Raw genomic sequence first — 21,568 nt, forward strand, 5'->3', positions numbered from 1 at the left:
TTAAAATACTGACTGGTCATAATGAAATAATTTTCTTATATATGACTTCAGTATTAGTGCCGGGATGAGGGATTATTTATCTTGTGGCAATATTCTCTAACCATAGAATACCAGCATACTTTAAAATAATTTTCCCAGTTAAAAACACAATAACACCAACACTTTACACAGATGTATATAATTTTGTTTTTTTAATTACTCATAAAATCAAATTTAAGTATTTCCGTTTTGACATTAGCACTGTGAAGAATCCTTGTAAAAGTATTGGATAATAGGGCCCTGTATGGGGCTCGGAGCGGTGGCGCAAGTGGTTAAGTCCTCGCCTTGCGCGCCCAGGATCCCATATGGGTGCCGGTTCTAATCCCGGCAGCCCCGCTTCCCTTCCAGCTCCCTGCCTGTGGCCCAGGAAAGCAGTCAAGGACAGCCCAAAGCTTTGGGACCCTGCACCCGCGTGGGAGACCCGAAAGAGGCTCCTGGCTTCGGATCGGCATAGTATCGGCCCGTTACGCTCACTTGGGGAGTGAATCATCGGACGGAAGATCTTCCTCTCTGTCTCTCCTCTCTGTATATCTGCCTTTCCAATAAAAAAAAAAAACATAATAAAAATAAATCTTAAAAAAAAAAATAGGGCCCAGTAGCCTACTGGCTGAAGTCCTCGCCATGCACACACCAGGATCCCACGTGGGCACTGGTTCTAATCCCAGCAGCCCCACGTCCCATCCAGCTCCCCTAACCCTAACCCAAGGACTTGAGACCCTATACCCACGTGGGAGACCTGGAAGAGGTTCCTGGCTCCTAGCTTTGGATTGGTTCAGCTCCAGCTGTTGGCAGCCGCTTGGGGAGTGAATCATCGGACAGAGGATTTTCCTTTCTGTCTCTCCTCTCTGTATATCTTCTTTGCAATAAAAATAAAATAAATCAAAAGAAGGTATTGGATAATAATAGGACTAATTGTTGCATCTAATCTAAAGTCCAGAAATAGTGGTTAGCTCAGTCCACCTCGAGCTCCTGCTTTGAGAGGCGTTGTGTCAGATGCAGGACGATGTGTGTCAGTGATGGAGGCAAGGAAACACCTGCCTTTCCTGAGCCAAGTCCCGAAGTGGCCAGCAGCGTCCCAGATAGCCACCTGCCCTGTTAGGGTATTTCTAAACTCTGCTTTGCATTCCATGTATTCATATTTTTTTCATAGTCAGGAGCTTGTGTGTGTGTGTGTGTGTGTGTGTGTGTGTGTGTGTGTGTGTGTGTGTGTGTTTGTGAGAGAGAGAGAGAGAGAGAGAGAGAAAAACATCCCATAGAAAGTATGTTAGATTTTTCAGCCATATATTTCTGTTGCAGGTGCTGATCTCTGCTGTGGAGCAGAAGGCAGCCGTAGACAATACGTGAACAAATGTGCTTTGCTAAGTCTCAGCAGAATTTATAACGTAGAAAAACAATCATGGACTCAGTGCTACTGTGCGATTTACGCTGCCACCTGCAGCACCAGTCTCCCAGTTGAGTGCCAGTTTGGGTCCCGGCTGCTCCACTTGCAGTCCAGCCCTGCTAGTGCGTTTGGGATTCCTGCCGTGCTGGTCTTGAATGTCACAGCCAACTGGGGAGTGAGTCAGTGAACGAGAGCCCTCTGAGTCTCCCTATAATTTGGCCTTTCAAAGCACTCATTTGATTGTCATGGCTCTGGTCTCTCTCTCTCTAATCATTATTTGACCGACCAGGCAATGGTCTTGTGTACGCTCTATAGTCTGAATTTGTCTCTTTCCTCCTGATGAGAGTCTGGATCCCCCACGCATGGTTGGAGGGTTGATTTTACAAAGTTATGCCACGTTGACTTCAGGAAACCATACAACAAAACAAAGAACATTAAAAGTAATTTTACCGCTTTTGAAAATGTTTGCTTATTTCTTGGGAAGGCAGAGAAACCGAGACCCTGCATGTTAAGATTTGTTCTCCAGAGGCCTGCAGCAGCTGGGTCAGGCCAGAGCGAGGAGCCCTCAGCTTTGGAGCTGGAAGTCCCTGTCTGCCTGCTTGCACCGTCCTGACTACCTCCCAGATGTGTGTTAGCCAGGAGCTGGATTGGAAGGAGGGGAGCCAGGACTTGAGCCAGGTACTCTGGCATGGAACGCAGGCGTCCCCAGTAATAAGTTTAACCCATTGTGCCACATCACCCACTCAAAAGTCATTTTAGATTTCATCTTCAGAAGTCACAGGTGTTAGTGAACTAACCAGTTAGGTACAATGCTAAAACAAGGTGAATTTTGGCATCTTTAGTTGCTGGCAGGTGCTTGTGGATTTGATCTAGGCCTTTAAGGCCTTTAAGTGATGTTTGTAAGGCCTTTAAGGCTTTCCTCTGGAGATGTAAACACCTGTGCCACCCTGAGGCTGTCTCCTTAGGGTACTGACCTGAGGATGTTAAGTTGCTGAGGAACTAGGCCCTGAGGGACCTTCAGGTCCTGGAATGAGGATCTCTTAAAGAGGCAGTGTTTGGTTTTCTTCAAAGTGCTAGTGATTTGAGGGGGTGAAGGGGGACAGAACATGTAGACAGTTTATCATGTTAGGGCCTGTGAAGTTTTATCTTACATAATATTGGCGGGTTCAGGTTTGTTTACCATGTTTTTATGGTATTTTAAGATAATAGATTTCTATCTCTTTGCTGTTCTGTTTCAGTTACCAGGCGTTGGCCGGCCCAGTGTCTATCACGCTGCAGTTGTCATCTTCCTTGAATTCTTCGCCTGGGGCCTGCTGACAACTCCAATGTTGACTGTAAGTATTGCTGAACTTGATCCTTGTGTGAGATTCAGAGAAGTCCTCAGGTTAAATTACCCGTTAGTTCTATTTTTCACTAATTTTTTTAAGCTGTCTTTTCATATATAGGGAAATCTCTAAGCCTGTTTAGGAGCTAGTTGCCAAACAGTTGAAATTCATTAACTTCTTTATGTAATATTAGTGAGCTTTGACTTAAGGACATAGCAAATAGGAGATTGGAACTGTCTTACGAAATGACAGTAATAATTATCAAAATGTCCAAGTTTCTGTTTCAGTTCACTTATCTGTAGCCATTTCTTGGCATGTGATACTGAGTTTCTTTTCTGTCTCCTTCTCCCCACCCCCACCCTCTCCATTTTAATTTGTCTGTCTCTAATCCTCTCATCTTTTAAATAAATAATAATAATGTGCTAAGCATACAGGAAGAAAATTGGGGAAAAAGCAACTAAATCGAATTTTTCAAAATCAGTTGCCATGTAATTTTTTGTTTTGCTTTTTAAAGATTATTTTTATTGGAAAGGCAGAATGACAGAGAAAGAGAAGATCTTCCCTCTGCTGGTTCACTCCCCACATGACTGTAATGGCCAGAGTTGGGCCAGTCCGAAGCCAAAACCCTGGAGCTTCTTCCAGGTCTCCCACACGGACATAGAGGCCCAAGCACGGGGACCAGCCTCCATTGGTCTCCCGGGCCATAGGCACTTTGTGCTCACTGACCAACCTCTTCTCATCTCCCCTCAGAATGAAGAACTTGTTCAGTGTGAAAAGGTGGGCCACACCGCAAGATTGAGATCAATATATAGATCTTGATAAAGAATCTATATCCAGACTATATAAAGGCAAATGGAGACAACCTAATATAAAAATGCACGAAATACTGGAATGGACACAGAAAGTTTTACTCAATATCCAAAACATGTGAAAACCGTGTTCTTGATTACTCCTTAGAAGAGAATGCGCATCGGAAGTTCACTTGGTTGAAGTCACCATTTAGGAGAGAGTGCGGGGTTGCTCACCGTGATCTGTGGTACATGGGAGAGGCACTGAGTTAGCACTTGAACCCATTGTCTCCCTGGGCCCCTTGGTGTCATTACTTGTGCTGAAGGGGTCTCTGCTGCTCGGGTCCTCACCCACCTTTCATGCCACAGCACAGTAGCCCTTGGGTGTTTTAGTTGTCAGAACTGATCCGCTCTTCCCTTCTGGTTCATGACAGAATTTTGGTCTGACATATTCCCTCCGGCATTCTCTGCCTAGACAAAGAGGTGATAATGCTGGTCTTTAATAAGAAAGGAACAAAAGTTGGTTTATGTTTTCACAGCTGCAGTTCACTTTATGTTGGAGTTGCCCTTGTTTAATTCTAATTCTTGACATGTTTTTAAAAGTATATTTACTTATTTGCAAGAGAGTTTTTCCATCTGCTGGTTCACTCTCTAGGTTGCCGCCATGGCCAGGGTTGAGTCAGACCAAAGCCAGGAGCCAGGAGTTTATCCGGAACTCCCATGTGAGTGGCAGAAGCCCAGACATGGGCATCATTTTTCACTGCTTTTATCAGGCCATTAGCAGAGAGCTGGATTTGGAGTGAAACAGCTGGGACTTGAGCCTGTGCCGTACGCGGTGCTGGCACCACATGCAGCAGCTTTAAGCATTATGTCACAATGGCAGCCCCGTTCCTGCATTTTTGAAAAATACATTTATTTTATTTTTGATAATGTTTACATAGTTGCAAAGGATGCATGCCCGTGTGGACCACTGATTAGAGTGGAGAGGGACAAGGGATGGGGAAAGCGGTTGAGGTAACTGTTCCCAGTCTTTTTTCTGCCTGTATCTGGGGAAAGTGGGAAGAGAAGGGGAGGGGACACTCCCAGCAGCCCAATTGCCATCAGTGCCCAGGAATGGGGGATAGCCACCCCATGTCATCCCCAGGTTCCCAAGGTGGAGAATGCTCCGAGAGTACTGCTTAAGTGGTTTTCATAGTTCTGAGATGCCCAAGAAACTTCACGAGAGGTGACTCTAGACCTGACTCCTGTGTGCGCAGCCAGTGAGTGTTGGGCTCAGTCCATTCCCTGTATCAGCCTACACACACAATGGTGGCTGTAGATGCTAGTTCAGTTCTTTCCCCAGCCCCATCTCATATGCAAACCAGTGGATGCTGTGGTCCAGCTCGACCCTGCCCCTCACACGTGTGGCCCTCATGCACACCAGTAGGAACTGCAGCCTAGTCGGAGCAACCCTCGGTAACCCTCACCGTGCCTGCCCTCAGCCCCGATTCTTCACATGCTGGTATGTGCAGCAGACTGGTTGGGTCTGTCCGGCATCCCATCTGGCTCTCATACACGTCAATGGGTGTTGGAGTCTAGCTCAGCCTGACCAACCCCACCATCCAACCCATACTTATGCCAGGGGCTGCCAGTGTCTGTCCAGCCAGGCCCTCCCCCATTCCTGGCTCTCAGGCTCACCAGTAGGAGCTATAGCCCACCAGAGAGGTGCTCACAATTTCCCTACCAGCCCCACATCTTGCACTTCTAGGTGGTTCTGGAGTCTGGCTTGACATTCCCAGCACTTGCCAGCTGATTCTGCGGCAGAGCCCAAGCAGCCTGCACTTACTCTGGCTCACGCATGCCCCAGTGGGTACAGTCGCTTAGCCCAGCCTGGCTTTTCCTCAACCCAGCTCACATGCAAGCCAACAGTAAAACCCACATGATACACTGGGGGGGGAGGGGGTTGTGGCAACATCAGGGTTCATTCGCCAAGTGTTTGCCGTTTTCTTTATTTCTCTTCATTTCATTCTGTCACTCTGACATTCCATTTGGATGATTTTCCTTTTACTAGACATACATCTTTTATATTTCACTTCCTTAAAGTCTGTAAAGTTACTTGCAGCTTTTACTTCATCAAAAATGTAGGTTTGCTTTAAGTTCTTCAATACGTTTTAGCTGTGTATACAATTTTAGATTAATAATTTTTCTCTTTTTATGATAACACGTTTCTTGTCTGGATTCCACTGTTGTGAAAAAGCTGTTTAGTAGTTTAGCTGCTGCTAATTTAAGACAATCTGTATTCCTATTATTCCTGTGGCTGTTTTTAACAATCTGCCTTTGGTTTTCTGCAGTTTCTTTGTGTGTGTGTGTGTGTGTGTGTGTGTGTGTGTGTGTGTGTAGAATTTTTTAATTCCATGCATAGCTTTTTCTTTATTTAATTTTTTAATTTTATTTTGATGATGTTTACACAGTTGATCAGGGTAGGAAGGGTGAGACCATTGTTTCCCCGTTTTCTTTTTCTTCCTGTGTGGGGAGAGGGAGATAGAGTAGAACGCCCAGCCCCCTAACGGCCACATCAGCCAGGGGGCGGGGAACCGTTGCCCGATGCCAGCCCGGGTCCCCAGTGTGGGCCATTTTCTGAGAGTTCTGCTCAAGTGGTTTCGATAGTTCTGAGAACGTCATTTTGAGATAACGTTTTTAGTTTACGTTGAAGTCAGAGGCTTACTGGGTTCACTTAAAAAAAAACCTTCAACTAATTAAAAGTTAAGACCACAGTTTAGCAGGAAAGTGGTCTGTACACAATAGCAGGGAAAACATATTCAACTTCACACGTGTCCATGTTGAAGTAGTCCCCAAGTCAGTGTAGCTGTAGTGGCCTGTGATCCCTGTCTTTTTGTTTTAGCTTGGCTGTAAGTGTGGATTTCTTTTTATACTGCTTAAGATTTGTTAGGCTATTTTAATCTCTGCTTTGATATCTTTCATTGCTTCTGGTACGTTTGCAGCCGATGGCTGTGAAAATACCTTCTCTGCTTCATTTCACTTGTGGAATAGTTGACTTGTGCTTGGATTAGACTTTCTCATTAAATCTGTTTCTCTTGCCCTGAGACATTCTGGATAGCTTCTTTGGTCCTCGGCTCTGAGTTGGATGTCTGTCTTCTTCAAAACTAGTGTTGACATTTCCTTCCCGTTCTAACAGTATTCAGAGGGAAGGCCTGCAGAGGTGGCTAGGGTCGAGCACCTTACAACATGGACAGGTTGATGCTGAAGTAGAAGGGTGCGTTTAGCCGCTTCCTGCTCGCACTTGCTTTTCCTCTTTAGCAATGAGACGGTCGTGGTGTCTTGGCCTAGGACATCCCAGCCTCCGAGCTGTGAGCTAGTAAGTTTCTGTTCATTATACATTGCCCATCCTCAGGTATCATGTATTGTGTGCTCCTCTGTCCAGCCTAGTTTGATGGAGTGTTAAAAGTGTCTAGTTTTTGACCTGACATGATGGCTCAGTGGCTAAGATCTTCACCTTGCATGCATCAGGATCCCATTTCCCAACCAGCTCCCTGCTTGTGGCCTGGGAAAGCAGTCAAGGATGGCCCGTAACCGTGGGAGCCTGCAGCAGTCCGGGAGACTTGAAAGCAGCTCTGGGCTCCTGGCTGCAGATTGGCTCAGTTCTGGCCATCGCAGCACTTGGGGAGAGAACCAGCGTATGGAAGATCTTTATATCTCCCTCTCTCTGTAAATCTGCCTTTTTAATGAAAATGAAATAAATATATATTTTTTAAAGTGTTGTTTCTAAATTGGTACTTTTTTCTACTCTGCAATCTTTTTTGTTTTCTTAAATTTGCAAGGTCCTTTGCTCAGTTTGTAGTGAAGCGTTTCAGATGTTTTCTGAAAGTTGAAGCATAGTAAACGTACTTATTTTAAGATCTGGGCTGGGTCATTCCAAAACACGAAGTTGTGGCAAGTGTGCTCCTGTGTGTTTTGTTATCTCATTTTGACTTATGTTTGCTTCCTCCTTGGGATGTTTCATTTCCTTTTGCATCTATATGGTGAGCATTATATTTGAAAAATTATATGCATGTTGGATTCAGCACCTGGGTGGATGAGCTATTCAGAATTGATTTTAGCTTTTATATGTTACTAGACAGTTGGAAGTGCTGCTAGTCTGGAATTGCTGTAACACAAACGTAAGGCTACCTAATGGTTATGAAACCGTCCCTGAGTTTATATGCGCCTGTGAGGAGTGCCTGCTGGACGGTCCTAGCTTTGTTAGATTTTACTTCAATCGTTCTTTTAATTTTTTCATGTTCTCAAAACATTTTTTCATGGATATTTTAGAATTTTTCATTGCAATTAGTCTTTTTTAGGTTGCTTGCTATCCGTACGAGACAGGAATCACTCCCCTTAATTTGCATTTGAACTTGATATGTTTGTTTTGTTTTAGGTTTTGCATGAAACATTTCCTCAGCACACATTTCTCATGAATGGTCTCATTCAAGGTGTAAAGGTAAGAAACCTGTCTGTGGTTCACGGTCAACCACAGCCGGGATGCTCAGGAGTTTAACTCTGGGACTGTAGGTGGGACACACAGAAAGAATTTTCTTTTGTTCTGGAAACTGAAATCTGAATTTTTTCTAGAATATCAAAGCCATAATAAATATAGCACATACGTAGACATAATAAGATAAAAGTTGTATGGATATTTTATATGGCTCTCTAATATTCATTAGTGTGTATTAGTTTATATCAGTTTTAATTCTTAAATGAATCTTGGGCTTCTCAACTACCAACAGATCAAAGTTACAACCTTCTCTTTTAGACTGACTTTGAAACTGCAGAAGAAAACAGCCTTCCTTGGATAGTCCATCTTTTTGGCCGAGCTGATGTTCAGGCCGTGACTTTCTGAGTTCTGTCACATGATCTCATTACTCTTACTGCAGTTTTGGTGTGTCATCAGAAAAGCCTGTGAAAAAGAGGTTAAAATATATCAGTGTGTTCCACTCTCCCCTTCTGATAAAACTCGGGAGTTGGATGGAGTGTAGTTTGCCTTCCAGCCTCTGTGATGTCGGTCTGTATCATTGTGCTGGCAGCCTCCTCACAGCCTGCACTTACCATTTCATCAGTTCACCCACAGGAATTTGTTGCATTCATAACCTAACTAAATATTGTTTATTCTTGGCTTGTTTTCAGGAAGGATTTGGGGGTACTGATGTTCATAGCATATATAAAACAGGGCAGTTTAATTAAAGGTTGAAATAAGTTGCTAATGCTCATTAAGAGGACGAGGAGTGTCATTGGCAATCTGGTGTTGGGTTGTTGGAGCATCTAAGCAGTGGAGATAAAAAGGAAAAGGAGAAATTGATACAGCTATCGTATTTAAGCTTACCCTTAGGTGAGTTCTTGGAGAGTGAGTCTACATTGCTTGTGTTTGGTTGGAGAAGCTAATTAAACGCATTTTGTGGTTCTGCCAGAGTCAGTACTGCAAGACTGATGTTGTCCTGGTGGGAAAGCCACCTCCTGGGATGCCAGCATCCCTTACAGTGCCGATCCCTCACCCAGCCTTTCCACTTCTGATCCATCTCCCTGCCACCAGCCTGAAAAAGTAGCAGACAGTGGCCCAGGTACTTGGGCCCGGGCCACCCATGTGGGAGACCTGGGAAAAGCTCCTGGCTGTTGGCTTCCTCCTGCCCCAGTCCTGGCCTTTGTGACCCCTTGGGAACTGAACCATCTCTCTCTCTGGGTGTGTCTCTCTGTCTCTAATTCTGACTCTCAACTAAAAGAAACCTTTTTTAAGTTCACAAGAAAATTGAAATCTAAGTTTATTGTGGTGCAAAGAGAGTCTTCTTTTAGTTTCATTTTTGAAGAGTTACTTTTTATTTGGACGACAGTTAGATTGGAAGAGACGAAATCATCTTCTTGGCTGTGAACATTTTGAAGTGCTCTGGTATATTATTCTGTTTGGGGACCAATGAAATTAATCTTGGAGATAGTGTATTTGGTAGATACAGTGTACAGTAACTTCGAGGATAAAGTCTGAACTGATGCTTTGCATCTGTGTGCCTCTGCAGGGCCTGCTCTCGTTTCTGAGCGCCCCGCTCATCGGAGCTCTGTCTGACGTGTGGGGGCGGAAGCCCTTCCTCCTGGGCACAGTCTTCTTCACCTGCTTCCCGATCCCACTGATGAGGATCAGCCCATGGTGAGTGCCCCAAGCCCCTTACCCTGCTGCCTGTGTGCGTTATGCACCACAACGCCTGCTCGTCGTCCCCAGCTAAATCCCAACTGCCCCACGGGACAGCGTTTCAGGTGTTAGCATGATGGCAACAAGTCCTGATAGACATAGTTCATCACACACAAATTTTTCACATACCACAATTACTGAAACATTATGTGAAGTCACCTCAGTTCATGTGTGAGATATGTGTGAAACATACATGAATTCCACTTTTAGGTTTCTGTCCTCTCCCTAAGCTGTCTTATTGTATGTATACATGCAAATAGTCCAGAGTTTGGAAGAAGAAAAGAAAATCTGAAACATCTTAGAAGTCCCAATGCAGAAAAGAATGTGCCGAGGGTATCGCTTGTGGCTTTGGTAGTTCCTAGACACCAGCAGTTGAGGAGGCCCAGTCCCAACACGGGCACTCCAAGGTCGGACCACGAATCCTGTGATGCTCCCTGTAGTGGTCCAGTTGGGGAGTCCCCCAAGAAACCTCACCTGGGTGATGTCAGACCTGACTCATGCATGTGCCACTCAGTATAGAATCCAGATAAACCGTCACAGCATCAACCAGTGCACGCCATGAGTTGCTTGCTCAGTTCTCTGTCCGTGGTCCCACATCCCATGCAGACCGAAAGATACTGCAAGCCACAGACCTGGCCCTGTGTACAATAATGGGAACTGCAGCCTACGTGGGGTGACCTCCAATGACCCCTACCAGGTCCCGCCCTAGCCCGGGTTCCTGCATGTGCCAGTATGTGCTGCAAGTAGTCAGGCCCCTGCTGTATCCCAGTTGGACTCTCTGTGGGTGTTGTAGCTTAGCTCAGGCCACCACAGCACATGAACCAGTCCACACGTAGGCCAGTGGGTGCTGCTGCCTTGTTCAGCCTGGCCCATTCAAGGCCTTGGTTCTCATGCACACCAGCAGGAAGCTGCAGGCCAGTAGAGGAGTGCCCACAACTTCCTCACTAGGCCCAGTCCCTGTCCCAGATCCTGCACTTTCCGGGGACTACTGCACTCCAGTATGACACGACTAGCTCCCTGTCAGGGCATAGATGCTGTGGCAAAACCCAACCAGTTAGCACTCATCCTGGCCTTTGCACATGCCAGCGGATGCAGTGGCCTTGACTGGACCTGCCCCCCACAACCCAGTTCAAGTACAGCTGACATATATTGCAGCCCAGCCAGGCCTAGCGTGCCCCCAGTCCAGTTCCCATGTGCACCTTTTCCTCTCTCCCTGCCCACTGCTCCACATACAGGAGAAAAGGGAAGAAAGGGAAAATTGGAAGTATTTGTCCCACCAGTGTCCTTTGCCCTCCACCCATGCCTCTACCCTCCCTGCCCTGTTGCAGGTCCTCATAGGTGTATGTTCTTGACAACTGTGGCAACAACATCAAAAGCAATTTTTAATAAGTGTGTGTGTATCATTTTCAGAATTGTAACATAATTTTTTTAGAGAAAAATCAAAGAATAAGGGTGATGAGCTAACACATCACCCAGCCCTTTCACATTATAATTTAAAAAGAAACTTGAATCTTGTTTTCTTTGTACACTATGAGTTTAAAGAATTATTCTGTTAGTGATCCAAAATAACTGTTTATTTATTATATATATTATCAGTGTGAACATACAATAGAATTTTGCTCAGAATTACTAATATTTGTTAATATTTGTTAATGTTTTTGCTCTTGTATCGATTCTGGAAGCTCATTTGTTGTATATGTCTTTCTCAGTTAAACCTATGATACTGAAAAAGCTTTCATTTTGTTGACTCCCTTAAATTCAGCCTGCACTGAATTCTTCGTTTTCTTCCACTGTGTCTTTCCAGAGGATTGTTTGTCTCCAGTCCTTAAACCTGAGGCTGCTTTCCTGGGCTCTCGTGGAGTGTGTGGGGCAGCAGTGCCGAATGGGCATGGAGTGTCTGGGCCTTGCAGGCTTCGCCATTCGGTCCACCATGCTGTAAATGGCACAGCTCGCACAGTAGTGTCACTTCACACAGTGCTTGGAAAGCGTATAGACATCAGAAACACCTGCTTCACAGATGGCCCCTTGACCGCAGTCACCGCTGTGTTTCTCTGACCGTCTCCTCAATGGTCTTGTTCGTGGGCACTCACTAAGCCCAGCTCATGCAGTGAACAGACTGGATGTGGCCATTGCCCTTAGCACCACCAGTGTTCCTCTTTCTTGTCACCTTGGATCTGAGGATAAGAAAGAGGCTCAGCTTCCCCTTTTTTTCTTGTCTTGTTTTTGGGGGAGGGTTTTAGAATGTGTGTCCTGGCTCTCTTCTGACAATGACATGATCAGTATGATTCTACTTATTGCCATTTTAATTTTAATTTTATTTTTCTACTTTTAAGTACACATACATATATTTATGGGTTAAAGTTTGTGTGATATCTGGCTCTGGTTATAAAAGTGTACATGTACAGTGCTTCTCAGGAATACGGTGATCTTTTCACAGGTGGTATTTTGCAATGATTTCTGTGTCTGGCGTCTTCTCAGTCACCTTCTCTGTGATATTCGCATACGTCGCTGACATTACCCAGGAACACGAGAGAAGCCCTGCTTATGGTTGGGTAAGGTCATGGGCCAGATCTTTTTTTTTTTTTATTCATTTGAAAAGCAGAGTTACAGAGAGACAGAGGGGATCTTCCTACTGCTAATTCACTCCCCAGGTGGCCACAGTGGTCAGAGCCGAGCTGATCCAAAACCAGGAGCCAGGAGCTTCTTTGGGTCTACAGTGTTGGGGTGCAGGAACCCAGTGACTTGGGCTATCACCTGCTGCTATCAGAAGTTGGCAGGGATCTGGGTTGGAAGTGGAGCAGCTTGATTGAGCTGACACCTTTATGTGATGTCAGCATTGCAGGCAGCGCCTTTAGAGTGATACCATAGCACCGGCCCCAACAAGAACCATAATTGTATTTTAAAAATTCACTGGCAAGAGATTTAAAAATAAGTGGTCAATACTAAATTATAGAAAAGGGAATTCAGAGCAAATAAAGAACACTTAAGTCTCTCTCTCTCTCTCTCTCTCCTCCCCACGCCTGTCTGTAATTTTTGCCTTTCAAGTGATCTTAAATGCACACACACATACAACTTATGGGTACATTCTTGACATTCAGTCTCATTCTGATTTGGAGAAGTCCGTTAAGCTGCATATTCAGGTTGCATTCTTAAAATGTGGCCCTTGCACACTTGCAGGAGTGCAGTGTGGAAAGCCCGGTGTAGCTTTAGGCCACAGGTGCCATCCTCCAGCTTGTGATCTCTGCCACACGTGACAGGGCGATGGAAATCCAGTCGTTGGTCAGAAGACTTTACCTACTTTCTGAAATGTTTTTACTAGTTTCTTTTTTTCCTCTAAGACTAGCTGAGCTTTTTGCCTTCCTGTTATTGCTAATGAAATAGTCATCAAAAGATAAAATGGTGGAACAGTGCAGTTTGTTTATTAAAAGTGAAAGCAGGCACCATCCTTGAGTAATTTGTGGATTTTACCATCAGCCGGACATTTATGATCTGTGTCCATGTCTTCATTCCCAGTTAACCAAGACACGAGTGAGTGTTTTATCTGTGGAGAATGTCTTCACCATTATTTCTAGTTAGAGCCTTGTGTTTGATTCCTGTAGCTCTCCAGTGAATTGCTCGTGAATAAAATCTGTAACAGAATCACTTTCCTTTTATGCTTCAAATTTGTGTGCCGCACTTGGCTTTTGTCTTCTTGTTGAAGCCGGGCGGAGCTGCTGTGTGCCCCTGCAGGAGATCCTCAGAGACGACGTGTTTTCCCACAGGTCTCAGCCACCTTTGCCGCTAGTCTGGTCAGCAGCCCAGCAATTGGAGCGTACCTTTCTGCCACCTACGGGGACAGCCTTGTGGTGCTGGTGGCCACAGTAGTGGCCCTCCTGGACATCTGCTTCATCCTGGTGGCTGTTCCGGAATCTCTTCCTGAGAAAATGCGACCAGTCTCCTGGGGAGCTCAAATTTCTTGGAAACAAGCAGACCCTTTCGCGGTAAATAAAAACATGAAAACATTTCCCTACATCTAAGCTACGCAAACAAGAGGATATGTGTGTAACCTCAGAGGTTCCAGAAATTCTGGATCCACGTTTGTTTTCTACACTAAAGACAGTAAATTCCATGAGAGGAGTGGGGTTATGTGTACTCTTAGACATGGTACTTAATGCACGTCCTTTGGGAAGAGAGAAAAAACAAATGTCCAGTGAGTTCCTAGTGGCAATTTGGAAAGGAAGTTCCATCCTTTTGAAGTAAAGTCAGTGAAGATAGTCATTGAAGTGGTCGTTTTCATTCGTTTTATTTCTAAAAGATAAACGCATGTGATTTAAGTAGCTTTTTTAAGCTACTAATTTGTATGCACTTTGAACCTTAATTTTTTCAGATTGAGCAGGTGATTTTCTATAAACTCTCCCCCACTCTGGTTAAGTATGAACTTCTGTCACACAACTAGAAAAAAGTACCTCCTCTGTTTTACCTTGCTCAAAGCTCTTGTTGAAAAAATTGTGGAAAACTAAGAAGTTAACTTTATTATAGTGCAAAAAAAACAATTGAAATCCATAGGTTTTCATCATATCTATTCCCCCTGGGATTTTTTTTAAGTACCCAAATAAATTAAATAAATAAATAAACCAACATTAGATGCTTTTGCTATTCATTATATTAAAGAGTATGCACTCTGCAGTGCTTCCATCCCTTCATAGTAGCAGGGCGCTTGGGTCTGAACTCTGTAAATGAGCTTTTCTCAACAGGGTTGTTCATATTCCAAAAGTTCTTACCTCTCTGACCCCACAGCTGGAGCACACTCATTTATCTAGCAGGTATACTGGCAAATTGAACATAGGAGTCTAGAGGGCTGTTGTTTCAGGGCCTGTTTACAGTGACAGGGTGTGTTGAGATGTGAACTTCTGTTTACATGGCGAGTTGAACAAATGTTTTTCAAAAAGCAGTGATATTTGAAACTGTTATCTCTGGCAAGAAGATGGTAAATTTAATATTATAATCCATCTGACTTTTTCTTGTCCATTTTATATAATTGGAGTAAAATAGTTGTCCAGAACAATGATGCCATTAATGTCTGTTGCCTGTTACATAATTCCTTTCTGTTTATTCTCAGTCATTGAAGAAAGTTGGACAAGATTCTACTGTCTTACTTATCTGCATCACCGTGTTTCTTTCCTACCTTCCTGAGGCTGGACAGTATTCGAGCTTTTTCCTGTATCTCAGGCAGGTGAGTGGTGGATGCCTTGTTGCCTTCGAAGTCCAGGAAACTCAGACTGGGTTCTGCTGAGGACAGTTCAGAGAATCCACTGTAGAGAAGAAACTGTATTGACATGTCAGCGGTGACCACAATTAGTTAACAGCAGCCTTTAACACAATGAAGACTTAAAATGTAGTGATATATTCATCATGGAATATGCTTCCCTTAAAAAACAGCAGAAATAAGATTTATCACTTTTGTTTTGAGAGAGAGAGAGAAGTTTTAGATTCACAGTAAAATGAAAAGTACAGAGAATTACAATATGGCACCGCGGGCCCACCCGTGTTAGCCTGCCCTACAGTCAGCATCTCAAGCCCTAGTTTGACATTTGGCACAGTTGATGAGCCTACGTGAGCACATTCCACACCATTGAGAGTGCGTGGTTTGCATCACGGATCTGTCTTGGTGTCATCCGTTCTGTGGTCTGACAAAGGCATATGATGACATAGATCTACCGTGTCCACCGGTACAGTATCCCGCAGGGTGTTCTGACCGACTGGAAGTCTCTGCATTCTGCCTTTTCATCCTCTCCCCTAGCCTCACTCCTGGTAACCACTAATATGTTACTGTCTCCCTGATTTTGTGTTTTCTAGAAGGTATGTTTGGAATCATACAGTGTATAGCCTTTTCAAACTGATTTAAGTGCACTCAAGTGCCCCCCTCATGTCTTTTCATAGTTTTACATTTCTTTTCAGCACTGAATAATATATACCACAGTTCATTCACCTATTAAAAGAAACCTTGGTTGCTTCCAGGTTTTAGCAGTTATGAGTAAAACTGCTATTGGCATCCACATGTCATCATGTTTTAAATAACTATTTTTGGTTTTTGTTTTTTGCTTTTTTTTTTTTAATGTGGATGTTAGCACTGTAGGCAGAAGCTTAACTTACTATACCACACGGCCTGCCCCAGGTTTTGGGTTTTTTGTTTTTTTTTTTTCCCCCTTTTTTTCCAAATATATCATCTGTCTTCACACAGATAATGAACAGTTATGATTATTCTTTTTGGCCTTTTTCTACATGTTTATGTTGCTATTAAGATCACAATAAATCAGAATTATTCCAGCTTATTTCATATTTGTGCTAACCTTAAAAAGAGGTTAACATACCACACATTTTCAGGAAAACAGTGTCCTGTATTTGGACATCAGATATCTGATAAGGAATTTGTATCGGATAGAACTTGGAAATTCAGAAGACAGCTTGATTGGAAAAAAGGGTTTTGACTGTTCCTCCAGCAAAGGTATATAGACGGCCAATAAGCCCGTAAGACATGCACGCTGCTGGCTGTGCGCGGTGTCCTGGCGTGCCTGCGTCTCTGCACCCCTCCTCTCTCCCTCTTCAGCTACGTGATTTCTGAGGAGAATGAGAGTAAAACCACTGATTTAGCTGATGAGCAAATTCCGAACCGACAGAATCAAAGATCATTTTCTTGCATATTCTCTTACAGTTTGACATTCTCACATCTGTCAGTTTGTGGGTTGGGAATGGAGCGACAAGATGAAAGAACAGGTGGGCAGTGACAGGGAAGACACGAAAAACTTCCACAGCGTGGGTGCTGGCTGTTGATAGTGAGGGCTATAGAAAGTTCAGCTTTCAGTACTGTCCTGACTGGCCAGCTATTTTACCTCTTTATTTCACTAGAACATGACATTTTTTAATGTGTTGCTTGTATAGTATCCGTATTACTTGTTTTCTTTCCATTTCCCTAGGTCATAGGTTTTGGATCTGTGAAAATTGTAGCTTTCATAGCTATGGTAGGAATTCTTTCTATTGTGGCTCAGGTGAGTGGCATTTGTTTTGTTTTGATCCTGATAATCAGAAATTATCACAGTAAGCCACAGCTCCAAGTACAGAGAGAGGCCTTAACTGCTTCCTCAGCCCCTGCCTGGGAACGTTGTCACGGCTTGCTGGGTCTGTCACCTCCAGGAAGCTGACCAACACAGTGCTGCTGAAGTTCTTCCTTCTTGATAGAATACTGAGGTCAGGATTTAGGGAGAATTTAGTGAAACTTTCTGTACTTGTTAGAATATTTGTCATAACCCCTGCTGAGTCAGTTCTTTTATTTGCATTTGTTACAACCAAATTCAACGGCAGTCTGCCCTTAGATTTTATAAAATGAGCTCAACCAAGATAACGTTACAGAGTTGCTGCAACATGGAAAAGTTAAACAGAAGTGGAAGGTGGTGGCTGCTGTCCCCAGGATTGAGGACACGTGAGTCAGTGTGTGTGACTAAGTGCTGTAAGGGAAAAGCAGCAGCAGAGGCAGGCGCCATCACGCCCAGGTGCTTTCACCCCACCAGGACACGCACGGGGCTGTCCCTGTGAAAGAGCCCCTTGGGACCAGGGCAGGGAGGGATTGCTTTTCTGTAACATTTGTGTTAAGAAATGAGAAGGCTGCAGAACCATTTCACCCAAACACTAGTATTGACGAGACTCACGGAAATGTGTCAAGGCAAAGGACTTTGAACTTCACTTGCATTAGAAAACATAAACTTTGGTATGCTTTCACATTGATTATATTTTCTTGTTGTTTAGTAAGTCAGTCCAGAGGAGTCTGTTATGTTCAGGCTGTCTTAACTAGTTGTTTGTTAAAATAAAACCTGGTATCAGTCTTAAATTTGTAAAGCTGTTAACTTTGCAGCAGATTTTCATGTGCTCAGTAACTGTTCAGCCGTGGCTTACCAGTAAAATACTTAAGAGATTGGCATTTCTCAACATCATGGGCTGTGTCTCACCTCATCGTGGGAACTGCCTGGCTGTGAGAACCTTGGGAAGTACTGGCAGAGCACCAGATGGGCATCCATCGCCAGCAGGATGCAGGCTCATGTGCACTGCGTGGTGGTACAGACATACCAGCCCTCTGCAGCCTCAGGCTGTGGGCAGGCCTCCGAGCCTTAGGAGTCCATGGTCACTGGGAGCTGCTTCTCACCTACGGAGCTTTTGTTCAGCCTCTCTGATGTTCACATGGTTGTCCCTTTGACTTTGCAGACAGTCTTTCTTAGCATCTTGATGAGGTCATTGGGAAACAAGAACACTGTCCTCCTTGGCCTGGGCTTCCAGATGTTCCAGTTGGCCTGGTACGGGTTTGGATCTCAGGCCTGGTAAGCTGAACTCTTTCATTCTCATACCGGCGTTCCAGTGGGTTGAGTGTGATGAGAAGGGTGCAAGGATTGCTTTACTAGTGTAGTGTGGTTGACATTTAAGAAATCATTAGGCTTTAATCTGGGCAAGGTTGGAACTCGACAATTCAGCATTCTTTATCAAGACTGCTTTCACCTCAGCAGGCTTTCGGTGCGTGATTGATTAATTGAATGTATGTCCTTCTTTCCTTTTGCCCCAATAAAGTTTTTATGTCAGCTTTTAAACACATTTGTTAACTTTCAGGACATCACAAGAACACCAGGAAAACTGACAGGTTTTGGCAACTTTTGCTGCCATAATTGAGACACCTTGGATGATAATATAACTTTTATCAAATAAAACAGTTGAATTTGGGGCAGTTATTCTCATAGATTCCCGTTGCAATACACTTTGTGGATAAGAGGGAATCAGAGTGGTTTCCAGTGCCTGGAGAGTGTCCCGGTGTGCCTGTCCCTGTGGTGCACCAGTTGGTCCCACTGTGTGCAAAGGAGCTAGCACCGATAGTGTGGCCACACGTAGGAAATAGCCATGTCTATTCCGAGCTTTCACACTTCATTGGAAACACGTGCTATTTTATCAGATCAGTTTTTTTGGGGTCTTCATATTCTTTTGATTTTATGATCTTTGGTTTAGTAACTGATTCAAAGTCATAATAATATTAAAAAGACTTCCATTATGAAGGTTTTTTTCTTTTTCATAAAAAGGCCTTTCCCAGTAGAGTTCATCGCAGTAATTCATAATCCAAGCTGGGATCTCACTTCCCTCACACTTTACTGACACACACATACGTCTCTGTCATTAAGAAAAAGGAAAACAGACTCTGCTGGGTGACACGTGGGCTGGCCAGCTGCGTGGTTCACATTCAGTGTGAGCATAGGAAGTCAGTGAGAAATAAATGTGTTTGTAGAGACAAAAGTTCCCTCACAAACTTCACAGAGGTGACACCTACAGGAGAACCAGGGAAAAGAGAATGGAAGTAAAATATATCTCATGTTTTGTCTCTGATGTAAGGCAACCTTTGTGCAGAATACAAAACAAACAGATGTGTAGCTAAACAAGTATGTCCATGCGTTCTTGCTGGTGAGCAGTGGGGAGTAGCATACCGGCAAGTGAGGACCCCTTGGAGGAGCAGCCCCAGTGAAACAGTTACATATGCTTAGAATATGCCCATACCCGCAGTGTCCTGAGGCACTTAAATAGCAGAATGGTACACTTGTAACTGTTCCTAAAGGACTATACCCCTGTAATAATACGGGGGAAACTTATATCATGAAAAAAAGTAAGAAAACATTTTTTAATGGAAAATTTTAAAAAGGTTTCTTGGGCCTTCTCTCTACTGCCAACCTGTGAAGTGATCAGTATTAAAGTTACTTTTTTGAAGGAAAATAAATGAAGGAGGAAAAGTTAGAATGTAGCACAAGGAAGCAGGCCTGTGTGCTTTCAGTGCAGAGAGTGTGTTAACTCTGAGCTGCTTGGGCCTGAGTGCAGCCTCCTGTCGTTTCAGGATGATGTGGGCGGCAGGCACAGTGGCCGCCATGTCCAGCATCACGTTCCCTGCCATCAGCGCCCTCATCTCTCGGAACGCAGAGCCCGATCAACAAGGTGAGGCTGCCCGGTGGCTTTGTCGCCCTCTGCTTGATCTTAGGCCTTCTTTGGAAACCTGACCTCAGCCGTTAGATTACTAAGAATCAGAAACACAACGTCCATTTTTCTTTTTCCTTCTGGTACTTGATCAAAATGAATCAGACCTTAACCACATTTTAACATAAGTCACTTAGATAATGACAGACCAGTTGGTGATGAGCCATCGCCTCATCATTCAGATCATTAAAATTTCTCTAATTGAGAAACTAGCCGTTTGGAGGCTGAAGGAAACAAGTGCTGTGATGTTGATCGTTGGATGCAGAGGGAGAGAGGGTGAAGGCTGCTGTGTGGACAGCAGCCCTCCACCTTTGCTTCTGCTCCGTTTGCAGGCAGGCCCACTGTGAGGCTCGGTCCTTTAGCTTTTCCAGTTGCCAGTGGCTCACTTAACTGTGGTGGTGAATGGCATCACATTGGCCATACCTCCAGGAGCTGTGTCTCCTCAGGCTAGTGTTGTTCCCAAAGCAGAGGTGTGAACTGCCCACGGAGGAGTGATGCCCACTCTGGCTCATAGTCCCACCTTGGGGCAGGTGAATTTTCTTTGGCTGTTGCACACACAACGTTAGGACACACTTTTGCTGAGTGATCTTGGGCTGTTTTTGAAATGTTAGTTTGAAGTAAATCAGCTCATCTTTTTATGTACCATGTTAAAAGGCGAAGATGCCTGGAACCGGTACCGTGGGATTTGTTTTCAATGCAGATGTGAAGGAGATGGCTAGAATAGGCCACAGCTGGAGGATGGAGTGTGCATGGGACTGCTGGAGACCAAGGGCAGGTTGTAGTGTAAAAACACCACTAAGTGAGCAGAACAAAGAAATCTGAATATGCAGAAATAGCCTGAAATGGGAAATACTGAGGGTTTTTTTTTCCTCTTGTCCCACATACTGGCACAGTAGCTGTTGGTCATTCAGAGAATTCTGGAGGTGTCGCTGTCATTTTGTATTCCAAGGGCTTGCAGCACAAGTGGTGATGACATTTAATGGTCCCAGTAAACACACCAAAACTTTGAGCACTTCCCTCCCTGAGCTTTCTGCTGGGTCTGGCTGAATGCGAGCGCTGTCATTGGCTGTCAGAGAAGATGCTGACTCCCCGAGAGTACTGACACCCTTTTCTCTGTTCTGAATTAGGAGTTGCTCAGGGGATCATAACTGGAATAAGAGGCTTATGCAATGGCCTCGGGCCAGCACTTTACGGCTTAATATTCTACATGTTCCATGTGGAGCTCACCGATCTGGGCGCGGAATTGAATTCCGACAGTACCACCCTGCAGGTAATATGGTGGTGTCTAGTTTTATGACATTGGTGATAACCTTAAATTTGGGGAGCATTTCTACTTGTATATTATATTTGACAGAAATAAGTTCTAGACCCATAGACTCTTGGGAGCGAGGGAGGAATAGTTTCAGTGACACAACATATCACGTAAAGATTTGACTTCGTTCAGGATCTGTTCTCAAAGTTCGTAAGAAATGGCCGGTTAGAACACTGAGCTGCAGTGCTCCCGATTCAGATGTCTGCCCTCGTCATCCAGGACCCTGCACAGCCACAGAAGTGTGTGATCTGAGGCCCGTGATGGCTTTACAGACGACATTTGTCATTGATGAGCGCGTGGGCTGTGAGCCTTTAGAAATGACACAAAAGGCCGTGATTATTTGCCCCCTGCCACTTCTAAGCACCAGGCTCTGTTCGAGTTTGCCTTCACATTTGCTTCCATGGAAACGATTCACGTTTTCATAGTATAGTTTTTGGGGGTAATGAGGATAACCAAAGATTAATTTTGGATTAAAAAAAAGCTAACCAA

At 44.3% G+C, this 21,568-nt stretch overlaps 1 protein-coding gene across 3 annotated transcripts in view; it reads left to right on the forward strand.

Moving 5' to 3' along the window:
- Positions 1-21,568, forward strand: part of MFSD14B (major facilitator superfamily domain containing 14B) — a 33,176-nt gene that overhangs the window by 8,339 nt on the left and 3,269 nt on the right. For all 3 annotated transcript variants that reach the window (XR_005884752.1, XR_005884753.1, XM_040988854.1), the window contains exons 2-11: positions 2,659-2,754; positions 7,948-8,010; positions 9,572-9,699; positions 12,179-12,293; positions 13,503-13,721; positions 14,840-14,953; positions 16,695-16,766; positions 17,974-18,086; positions 19,631-19,728; positions 20,895-21,037. Coding sequence is in view for 1 of the 3 variants with exons in the window: in XM_040988854.1 (XP_040844788.1) it covers positions 2,659-2,754; positions 7,948-8,010; positions 9,572-9,699; positions 12,179-12,293; positions 13,503-13,721; positions 14,840-14,953; positions 16,695-16,766; positions 17,974-18,086; positions 19,631-19,728; positions 20,895-21,037 (1,161 nt within the window). In the remaining 2 variants the exon portion in view is untranslated. The remainder of the gene's footprint in view (positions 1-2,658; positions 2,755-7,947; positions 8,011-9,571; positions 9,700-12,178; positions 12,294-13,502; positions 13,722-14,839; positions 14,954-16,694; positions 16,767-17,973; positions 18,087-19,630; positions 19,729-20,894; positions 21,038-21,568) is intronic.

The sequence above is a fragment of the Ochotona curzoniae genome, unplaced genomic scaffold (assembly GCF_017591425.1).
Source record: "Ochotona curzoniae isolate NIBS_2020 unplaced genomic scaffold, NIBS_Ocur_1.0 contig_50, whole genome shotgun sequence".
Taxonomy (NCBI): Eukaryota; Metazoa; Chordata; class Mammalia; order Lagomorpha; family Ochotonidae; genus Ochotona; species Ochotona curzoniae.